At 32.4% G+C, this 12,174-nt stretch overlaps 1 protein-coding gene across 1 annotated transcript; it reads right to left on the bottom strand.

Annotated features, from left to right (window-relative positions):
- Positions 1-6,766: 6,766 nt before the first annotated feature.
- On the bottom strand, positions 6,767-10,786 carry LOC139520760 (uncharacterized). Its single transcript, XM_071313686.1, has 2 exons — positions 10,562-10,786; positions 6,767-9,692 (listed from the first exon to the last, which is right to left on the bottom strand). The coding sequence occupies exon 2, from the start codon at positions 9,660-9,662 to the stop codon at positions 6,927-6,929; it is 2,736 nt and encodes a 911-aa protein (XP_071169787.1). The 5' UTR covers positions 9,663-9,692; positions 10,562-10,786; the 3' UTR covers positions 6,767-6,926.
- Between the last annotated feature and the right edge of the window lie 1,388 nt (positions 10,787-12,174).

The following is a 12,174-nucleotide window of genomic DNA, read 5'->3' as shown; positions in this document are numbered from 1 at the left end:
GTTTAATCCACAATGTATACATAGGGAAATGCCTGCACCAAGTGCGAAGAGTATGATAGTTGCTATCCATTCGTTTGATGTTAAAGAGATTTTGATGATTGGTTGTGCTATTTGATATTGGACCTTCCGATTTCAATTTTCCTAGAGTGAAGTTTTAAGTAAAACATTTTTTTCACGGGGCGGGGGCTTGTCTTACGCCTCTTTTAAGGCAAATTTAACCTTAGATTGATTTAACTATTTTTAAAGTATTTTTGTCGTATAGCTCTTCATCTGTTCCAGTATTTATACATCCTCTGCTTTCAAATAATTGGCTGTTAGCGTTCTTGATGAAGGTAAATCCAGAAAAGCGCTTCGAACGCATTGAATTGTTAAACGTGTTGTTTTCATTTTTTTAAAGGACTTTTATAAGACTTTTTATGAATGGTCTTCAGTCAAAGTAGCCTACATATTTTGGCTAATTTACTTATGAATGTATAATTCCTAAATTTCATACACTAATAGTCCGGCTGATTGGTGAAATAATTGTGGGTTTGATAATAAAAGCATAAGGACACATAACAAGTTTGAACTACGCGTACATTTAAAAGATTAAATATACATTTTAAAGATTTGTGTTACAATAATGGTCATACTGAGTTTAAATGTTTGACCTCATGTCAAATAATTCTTCGAGGCTGTAAATTAATCTACCTGCCTTTCCATCAAAGACATAAACGGATAAGCAAGTCCAAAAACATTCACCACTCAGAAGGAAGGTTGTAGTACAAACATTTTCATGTACAAAAGAGGGCTAAAGATACTAAAGGGACAGTCAAACTTACAGATCGAAAAGAAACCGACAACGCCATGGCTAAAAATGAAAAGACAAACAAACAAACAATAGTACACAAGTCAAAACGTATAAAACCGAAGACCAAGCAACACGAACCCCACCAAAAACCGGTTGCCATCACAGGAGCTCCGGAATGGTATTCAGATCCTGCTCCACATGTGGCACTTGTCGTACTGCACTTGTTAGTACAAACCAGGTAAATAGTCTAATTAGGTAGTCACATAAGGGGTGAAAAGGGAAATGGATTGTAGTTAAGACATAAAGAACATATCCGATATCATCTGTGAAACGGTTATTCCATAAAGGTCAACCAACTCGTGATGGCGTCCGATGAGGCGCCATGAGGCGGGAACTACCAATACGACCTTCAAAGCTTGTCGATAAAATCTAACAACACCATGGAAAATTGACAAAAGACATTGCGATGATAACTATGACAACAGTGACAACATAATAACGATACACAATCAAACCTTGTTGTATTCATATAAAAGTCTTCGTTGCATTCACCAGACCAACAAAATGACAGAAAGTGACTAAATAAAATTAACATCGCATGTACACTATTCACAAATGCACATGTTTTAACATATAGAAGAAAACCGCTTTAAATTTGTTGGTTCAATCAGTAAATTTTTCGTAACAGAGAGTTAAAAACATTGAGAAAAAATATAGAAACATTGGGAGGGTAGCCACTATCATGCCATACATAATTTTCATATGAAAGAAACACCCATAAAACAATACGCTGGAAGCTATGTTTCAAGTTGAAACCAATTTGAAATATTCGCCAAATTAAAAGTACAATGCAAAGAAATTATTGAGAATTGGTAAAAAAGTGAAATACAAAATTTGTATTAAAAAAAGGTAAAAGGTAATATGCAATAAGTCTTTGTTTGCAATTTCCCGACAAAAGACAATCGTTTATTGCATTAAACACTTCAGTTTTTTTTTGTCTTGGTAACAATCAATCAAATAGCAACATACATTATCGTAGTTTAAATCTCCAGTTAATGAAATTATAGGCTTGAATGTTACATTTTTTCGAATTCCATGTCTAAACATTTCTACGAGAGATTGTCTATATATCGTTTGAATGGTGCTCATTCGATAAATGTTGCTTAATTTTGACTTCATTCTATATGTTACCCTTTATGTGACGCAGTGTCTTATCATAATGAAAGTTGAACTATATAAATGTGACATTTTCATTGTATGGACATCTGTTAATTCTTTTTATAATTATTGATGTTAATATCATGATTCTTTAGAAAAAAACGTAAAATATATCAAACATTTCACTTGTTCTTGTACCATTATATATACCGGTATAAGGATCATGTCCTCCTAAATACAACGTTTAATGGTTTTGCCGATTATTTAAAAGAAGGGCAAAAGATACCAGAGGAACATTCAAATTCATTAATAGAAAATAAACTGACAACGCCATGGCTAATAATCGAGTGACAAACAGACAAAGAATAGTACGCAACATATAAAATAGAAAACTAAGGACTAAGCAACACGAACGCAACCAAATACTTGGGAAGGTATCAGGTGCTCCTGAAGGGTAAGCAGATCCTGCTCCACATATGGCATCCGTCGTGTTGCTCATGTTAGTCAAAACTCGGTTACAAATCTTATTCGGTAGGTAACATTCGTGACAAGAAGACGGGATTGTAGTTACGACATTAGGAACATTTTCGCTATCATCTGTGAAATGGATATTCCATAACGGTGAACATACTCATGATGGCAACCGAAAAATTCACGAAAGGAGTATTTCAATATCATCATTTGGAACTCTTGGTTTGATACCTTCCTTATAGCCAGTAAACCTCTATCAAAGAAATCATAATTGGAAATACAAGCCCGGAAATATCATACCATCTGGGAGATATATACTCTGTATGCAGGAGCTGGAATGTTGCTACATATAAATGGAAAGTTCACAATTGGGAAACTGAAATCTTCTCTTTTGTTGTAAAGTTTTGTTTTCATCCTACCCTAATTGTAAATTTCTAGATGTAAGTCAAGATTTGAGCCAGAATTAACTGTAAATATAGTATCTTTTATCCCAAGTTCAATTGGATAGACGCATTGAACATATTTACAAGCTTATTGATTATTCAGTGAAAGAACATCATCTTTATAACGGAAAGTTAAGTTAAAGGATACTGCTAACTTCTTTTCTTTCTTCTTTAAAAGTTCCTGTATGAAGTCAGCTTAAAAATATAAGAATAAAAAAACAAGTCGACAAGAAGAGAAGTTGAGCACAGTTTGTTTCCATGGGAATGTCGATAGTTTGTTGAAAAAAACGTTCTCAAAATGGTTCAAATATGTTGTCAATAAAAAAAAACAAGCAGCTTGATTATGTAAGTTTCAGAAAATGTTTTATTTGAATAGTAAAGTTTTACACCGTAGGATTTGTTCCTCCCTAAGACAAAATGCTTGTATATACGTTGGTCATTCTCTTTTATGAAGGACACTTATGTAGTTGAGGTATCCAATACAAGGATGGAAGATCCGTTTCTTCATCTTTGGTTGACATTCCAAAAGAACATAAAAGACCTATGATTATCCGGGATTTTCTCTTTATGTGTTGTGTTATGTAAAAGAGCATGATACATTTATCGAACTGAGGTAATAAAGTACTGAAATTACAAATACCATAATGAACAAAAATCTTGTAAATAGCTCAATTAATGTAGCGCACGAAAAGGCAAATTAATAATAAAATGATATATACCAGGCTTAAAAAATTGTATGCATTATGCGCATTTTGACTACAAAAAATATACCGTATGTGACCATCGATTCAAAAAATTCAACAAAGATAAGTTATGTACTAAGATGATTAGCATGCATACCTAACATTCCAAACGGTTTTGCTAGTTACAGCTAATATAGTATATTTCTTTGCAAGAAAATCTATCTATTTCAAAAAAAAAATAAAAACGTTTTGTGAACAATTATAAGTATGACCAAATCAAGATAATTCAAGTAAACACATCAGATAGTCATTTACAAATGAAGATAAATTATATACTGTATTGAAATAAACAAAACAATTTTTTTAACGTGAATCCGGCTTATGTTCTTCTTCTCATTAGCATTACAATGCATTCTAATACCCTTTTATGAAGAAGATTGACAATCCTTCATTTTACATGCAACCATTTTCACTTATTGTTTTTTCTTAATACTTAGCAAACATACTTTTTGTTCTTACACTTTTCTATTTTTCTATCATGTGATAGAGAACATAATGAAATTTAAGAAAACATTTATGTTCTAGAGTGTACTTGTTTTCTGCCTTTAACATAATCGTAATGTTATATTAATAAATATAAAGATCCATAACAGTATCACACGAGTCTTTGTACAAAGATAGACAACTCTAATATTCATAAAGTTTTTAAAAAATCCTTCAAATGTTTTATGAAAATTAATGTAGCAACCATTACAACAATATTAACTTACTGCATCGGATGCACAATTTGTCAATTAAGATCTCTTCGGTGATGATCGACGCCAAACTATTTGAATATCTTAACTTCTTTAAAAAAAATCTGTTTTAATAAAAGCTAAAGACAAATGGAGATATTTCACTATAAGATGCAACTATTCGCTAATTATTTATACACTAAGACACGGAAATGCATAAAACACAATGACATTTAAACCACTCCTATTCCGGCTATCTAATTCTTTAAAACGATATGTTGAAATGGTGTATGTCTCAAAAGTTTCTTTGTTTGTTTTTGCAACTCTTGTGCATACAGGAGAGGAGTGGATCGTGACCCTTTGCTAGCGAAATGTAGAAACTTTTCATTTAATTGACCGCACTTCCTGAATAGTCCTCGTCACAATATTTATAAATTCTATCAAAAGAATAGTAGTAAAGACTTTAGATGTCGAAAATCGTGACTTCCTAGTTTAATAAGCTCGGTGCGATTACCTGTGACACCATAGGAAAATTCACAACGAATGTATAAAACTTAAAATCCGATTAGTAAAAAGTATTTTGAACGTTATGAATTTGGAAGAAGTTATCTTTATTGTATTCTTTTCCAACTTCGATCATCCGCTTTTTTTCCCTTCAAAATATTGATGTTTATGGACTTATAATAATTATAATCTGATCTATATTTCTATTTTGATGTGTTTTATGAAAATTTGACCCTGTACTGTCTGCTGACTGGAAACATCTTTGATGTTTTAGGATAAATCATGACTCTTATAAACCAATGGAAATATTACCAAAACTCAACAAAACTCAGTTGAGATTCATCTGCTCTCATCATCATTACATGTGTTATATACTCTTTAATAATCCGTGAAGTATTTTGATCAACGATTAACCTATAAACAACATCGGACAATAGATGGTACAATTTCTGTATTTACATTACATAATAAAGACTTGAAAAACAAATAGTCATAATCAATGTATTGTATAACTAACCATATTTAATAGATATAATTTGTACTGTATAATCTCCTTTGTTAAACAGTTACGAATTTACAGGGATACCCGACTGAATGCTGTGAGTCGAGTAAGTTGTAAAAACAGCTGAGAAAAGATTTATTTTTTATACAAAAAATTGTATCATTATTTTTTTTTAAATGCATAAATTATTCAGACAAACTAAGAAAACATTGAGAAAATCTTATCAGGCGTCCAAATAAATGCCTAGTAGCTATAAATATATTAACCTCGTTCACCTTATGGGTTAGATAATTAAACATGACCACGCCCAAAGCATCATCTAAGTTCAGCTTTTCGTAAGGTTTTTTCGTTCTTTTTCGTCTTTGTTACATCAATTTAAATTTACTTACCATTTGATAAAAGTGTTTAAACAATAGTTTGACTTGTGGTTTATCACATTTGTATTTATGCAAATGAAATATTTTAACTTTAATGTTTCTTTTACTGTAATATACTTAATCTTTACATATTCATATCACCCAGATGGGTACTGATTCATAGAAAGATATTTTGTTCATTCATTAAGGAACCTGCGACAATCTTTATCTTTCATTGTATGTGTTATAGATTTTATAAAACAATACTTCGTCATTTTGGGGCCTTTTATAGCTGACTATATGATATATTCTTCGTTCATGGTTGAAGGCCGTACGGTGGCCTATAGTTGTTAATTTCAAATGCATTTGGTCGCTTGTAGTGATTTGTTTCATTGGCTCATTGGCAATCGAACCACATCTTCTTATTTTTATATTGTGTGAAAATATAAATCTGCTCGTTTTGTCTACAACATCCTTAGAATGTTTTGCAAACGTTTGATTTACAATTATGACCATATCAATGATAATTCAAATGAAAGTGTCTGGAAATATCAAAACATATCATATCAGCTGTAAAAGAGGGACGAAAGATACAAGAGGGACAGTCAAACTCATAAATCTACAATAAACTGACAACGCCATGGCTAAAACTGAAAAGGACAAACAGACAAACAATAGTACACATAACACAACATAGAAAACGAAAGAGTGTAAAATTAGTATGCAATACTTTTGTAATAGAGGTCGGTCATTTAAAAACGTACCAACCGTATCATATACGTTGACGTATAATCATCTTCAGATATACCAAAAATGTTATGTGATCCCGAGCTAAAGACTATTATATTTTTCCCGCTGTCCCTCTGGTATCTTTCGTCCCTCTTTTCCAACAATTTAGTCAGCTACGCAATCAAATACTAGCATTTGAAATTAATCAGTTGCCCATTTGCATTATTGAAAGTATATACAAGGAAAGCTCGGGATCACATAATGTTCATTGGTAAATCTGCAAATGCGTATACGTCAACGTATATGATACGGTTGGTACGTCTTTAAATGACCGACCGTTTGAAATTCCTCAATGAAGACGAAACGCGCGCCTGGTGTATCAAATTTTAAGCTTGGTACCATATAAACTATCTTATTGTTTTTCTAATCCAAAAAACATTTAACCTTTCATAAATACTATTGATGTAAAGTTATGCTGGGGAAAATAACATTATTTGATATTTAAAACTTCCCTACGACAGTACGAATTACATCTGCTTGTATCACGTCCGTCTTTTTATTTGCTAAGAAGGAGGTTCGTCATCATATCCAATGCTTTAATATAGGGATGCTCCATGTACTCGTCACGGACTTCATAGCTGTCAGGGAATGCGACGGTTGGACGGCAATAAACGAATGCACAGTTTTCAGTAGCGAACCAAGTTTTCAGTCTATGTAATATTTTTAGTGCCCAAATGTGAATATAACCTGTTCTATTTCTTAATGAACACGCTAGATTGTACCTCATTAGTCGTAATGCTAGTTCATGACTTGGTGTATAACAGCTATGGAATACCAGTTGGTCATTAAGAAGACCATACGACAGCTGTTGGTCAAGTTCAAAGAATAAAGCATTCTTCAGCATATATGATGTAATAATTTCGGGACTGCAATATGATCCTGAATCACAGAAACTCCGCAAAGACTTTGTCAATTTATATGCATCTTTTACTTCTGTCATTAGCCGCATTAGTATACATCTCTCTACATTTAGGAACGACAGACGAGCAAAGTCGCTCTTTCGGCAAATTACATGCCATTGATATTCCCTATGATTAATAAAATGTGTAACCGGAGAGGGAATCAAGTTTTGGACTACGTCAGGTATGCGTTGTTTAACTATAACAGGTACTAAATCAATATTTATGTTCAGATCTCGTGCTTCCAGTCCTATCCATTTTAATCGTAGGGGTGCTGTGAGAGAGCTCTCCACGACAAGGTTCGTTTGTATCCATTCTACAGATTTTGCAATTGGAAGAAAATTCCAATAAAATGGTGAATCTTTCCAAAAATCATTTGAATTGAGTACTGTATAAATGAAGGAATTAAATTTTTCGTAGATGTTCCAGCTTAATGATTCCCCGGTATGTACAGTGTCTGTAATACCGTCTCTTTTCACGGGGATATCTTTACGGATATCTTTTAATGTTACTTCATTCGCTTGCTCAAATGTATCGAAATAAAACCGAGGACTTAAATAGATTAAATGAAACTGAAAGTCAAATTCGTCAAGTGGTAGAATTTTTGTTTCCTCACTTATACTTCCTGCTAATTCTATCTTCGATTGAAAATTTTTATCGATTTCAGTCAAGTGCTCTGATATCTTATTAACCAACTTCTTGACATCTTCAAAGATAGTGCGTTCAATGTTACTAATGACTAATGGTCCAACGTTATGATCATGTAGTAAAAGATTTACTAGCTTTGCACCTTTTAAATCTTCTCTCTTGACATCTGTTGATTCACAATGCACAGATTCTCTCTCATATAATATGGTACTTCCATTTGTCCTGCATGTCTTCAACGAATATGGCAGTTCATTTTCTTGTGGTTTATTATTATTTGCCCATTTAAAATGCTGCTCCATAAATGCTGCATTAGTTAATATGTTTAACGAGTCGTAATCCAAAGGTGATTTCCCTTGGTTATCGATAACATTCATATCAAATCCGAAAACACCCATGCCATTCAATGCTGCAGTGTTGTTTTCAAATAAAGACAGGTGTTGGACACGTCTTCCATAATTATCTTGTGCATCTAAATCTTTCTTATCTATGTTTTCAGATAACAATTTTAATACAGACAATTCCTCCTCCACATTTCTTATCTTGTAATTTCTCGAAGGATGTAAAACAGAATAATGTAAACAAGTCCTGCCTAATGCGTCTCTGACAAATGGTCGACCTCCTACATTCAAAAAAAACTTCAACAAACGTGTGAATCTAAACCAACTAGCATAATGCAATATTGTACGACCATGCAAATCGGTTTGGTTAAGGTCAAGTCCATATTTGGATAATATTTCAACCTTAGTTATTATATCTGTTTGCATTTTCTCTTTATCCATTCGGTATATGGAATCAGAAAGGCCTCGAACCAACAGTCCGTGTATCGGAGGAAGGGGTAATGCACAACATGTTGATGATAACTTAACCTTAGGAGAACATCTCTTCATGAACATTTTGAGTTCTTCAGGTGTCAAAAGTAATAATAATTTATGAAATGCTGTCACGATTCCTTGCGGTTCTGATATATTAATGTCTGCATTATGTTTAACTAACAGCAGCACTATATCTACACTCGCATCACTTCCCTGTAAACAATGAGAGTATAACAAAGGTGTAAAGTCATCATCATCTCTGCAATTTGCATCTGCTCCGAAAGACAAAAACAAAGATAGTAGAGGAAGATTAGCTGTTTCCATGGCCCAAAGTAAAGGTCGGTGTTCACTGTCACCATTTGGGTCGGTATGATAAGTTTGTATAAGTTCCCGAGCAAATTCTATGATATCGGTTTGTGAAATATTGCCAACTTCATCACTTCCTCGAAGTCGACAAAGTTTACACAGAAAATGATTTCTGTAAGTGTTTACTTTCTGGCTAGTCTCATTTTTTGTCATTTCTAACCAACTTCTTATCTTATTGAGTTGATAGTATTGACGGAGAAAACCTATTGTAAAGCATTTATTGTTCTGTTCTTGATCTGCATAGGGAATAATTTTTCGAAGAGGACTTTTACAAATGTTTTCGTACAAATTAATTTCAGACGCATATGGTAAAAGTAAGTTCCATATTTCATGTACAACTTTCTGATCAGCAGCAATATGCAGGACAGTTTTAAATCCTTTTATCCTTGTATTTACTAGTTTTTCTTTAGTATTGTCTTGTGATGATAGAAGTTTTTCTTTGCACCCCTCAGTATCATTTCGAGTCACTAATGAGGCGAACGCCTGTAGGTCTGTCTTTGTCGACATAGTTCTAGGTCAGAGAAGGAAAGTTAAAACCTAAAAGAACGCAAATGATTAAGTTTAGTGTTAATCATAAATTCAGATCGTCGTGTTTTCTTTTGCAATTATTTACGTGTTTCAACGAAAATAGCAGTTGCAAATCAGCATTTCCCGACATTAAAAATTTAGAACAGAATGATATGTATTTGTATATAGAATGAAATTCAAAACAGTGTAGCTGTGGCCATTGATTGACACATTAAAATCATCCATTGACTGGGACAATTTACGATCATTTACGTGAACGTTTGTCTGTAACAACCACTGTTCATGACGTACCTACGATAGACATTTAAACTGTGGGGTCACCAAAGGTTTCTTAACGCCTTTAATTATAAAATAATTCGAAAAATTAATCAGGAATAAACTTTGTGTTTTGATTTATATAATTGATATAAATCAAAATATCGTGTTATTTCTGATTAATTTTTCGAATTACTTTATTTAGGTTTTGAGAACCTTTGGTGACCCCATAGTTTAAGTTTCTTTAAAAAGTACATAGTGAGCATTGGTCGTTACATACAAACGTTCACCTAAATTGTCCCAGTCAATGAATGATTTTAATGTGTCAATCAATGGCCACAGCTACACTGTTTTGAATTTCATACTAATTGAAATGGTTAAGTTATTATACAATTTTATTTCATTCAATTCTCTCTATCCAGCTTGAAGAAAACTTACATGTAATCATAAATCTTTATTTTGCTTGTAATTTTTACATCTAGGTGCATTTTGTATCTATTCATCACCTTAATGAAAACAATTAATGTATGTAGATTGATTATCATTTCAAGTGTAGCTGAATAGTGCCACTATTAATAATGTAAGAATAATTCAATTTTAATATATAAAGAAAACAAACTTACCATATAAACTTCGTATCGTATTGTCGTTAATACATCCGTTTCACATTCTTATAACAAGTATATATTTCCGGTATTGTGTATCTAGCACAATACATAACAAATGACTAAGTGCATGAGGCTGAGGATACTATATGTGTATAGACGTGTTTGTGTAAATTCATATTGCACATGTATATTTGAAATATCTTGAATATTTTGCAGTATGACATATCCACTTGAACATTTTGAAGAAGTTTCAAATATTTTCTTACACTTGTCCGTTTGACAAAATTATAATGCACACAACATAATTTTATTAAGGGAGCTACCATTTGCAGGACAGGAGTTTTGAGTAAAAAAAAAGGCAGGATGAGAAACTTGTTAAAAAAAAAGGAAGGATGACAATTTGTGTAAAAAAAAGTCAGGATAAACTAGTAAAAAAAAAGGCAGGACCGAATAGAGTAAAAAATAAAAAGACAGACAGAGATTACAACTAAAAAAAAAAGCAGGACAACATTTTTCATCCTAGCCCCCCCCCCTAATTGAAGCTAACGTTCTTTGTACAACTTCAATATACTCTATTGAAGAATTGCGACCCAATTGTTTCCTTTTTCATAAGGTTGAACACGAATGCATAGGTTTAATACGTCTTTGGTTATTTGTAGAAGGTGTTTATCCCACATCTACTCTTATCCTATTTTATATGGAAATTTAATGTTCATCTGGCTTGGACGGAAAATCTAGAAGCGATCATCGGGAACAGATACAAGAAAAGAGAAAGTACCCAGAAATTAAAAAATTTCTAGGTATAGCTTCACTGTTGGTCATTTAATGATTTGTTTACACTCTTAAACGTTTAGATAAGATTTTTGATTTTCAAATATTTTGTCTAGAGCATCACTAAAATGCACATTTGATATAGTACAATTGTTATCGCTTATGTATCGGATATAATATAGTAAAATATCAAAAATACCGGACTCCAAGGAAAATTCAAACGGAAAGTCTCATATCATATGGTAATATCGAAAGCTCATACATATTGAACGATTGAAAAACATCTGTAAATTATGTCTACAAAGACACCTAAATGGTATATACTATTAAAAAAAACACATCTGCAAAAATGAAAGACATATAAACACAAAAATTATCTAAGCATAAAAACACAACGGCGGGATGTATATAATTGAATAATTCTTAAGTTTACTATTTTTAAATTCTGAAGTTTACTATTTTTAAATTCTTAAGTTTACTATTTTTAAATTCATAAGTTTAATATATTTAAATTCTTAAGTTTGTCTACAGTTTTTCTAATACATGATTTTTGTGACTAAACTCACAATAGATACCAGGATTAAATTTTGTATATACGCCAGACGCGCGTTTCGACTACACAAAACTCATCAGTGACGCACGAAATAAAGTAAGATGATGAAGAGCATGGAGGACCAAAATTCCCAAATACAGCTAATGTAATCCATTCCTGGGGTAGAAAAGCCTTAGTATTTCAAAAATTTAAAGTTTTGTTAACAGTTAGTTTTTAATTTGACCATATCAATGATAATTCATGTTAACACAGAATTAGTCCTGACAACTTGGCTGGTGATACCCTCAGGGGAAACAGATTTAGA

Source organism: Mytilus edulis, chromosome 4 (assembly GCF_963676685.1).
Source record: "Mytilus edulis chromosome 4, xbMytEdul2.2, whole genome shotgun sequence".
Taxonomy (NCBI): Eukaryota; Metazoa; Mollusca; class Bivalvia; order Mytilida; family Mytilidae; genus Mytilus; species Mytilus edulis.
The sequence above is the reverse complement of the archived record's forward strand: the minus strand, read 5'-3'. Positions and strand labels throughout refer to the sequence as shown.

Excerpts from the sequence above, each read along its gene's own strand:
- LOC139520760 (XM_071313686.1), bottom strand. The coding sequence starts at position 9,662 with ATGTCGACAAAGACAGACCTACAGGCGTTCGCCTCATTAGTGACTCGA.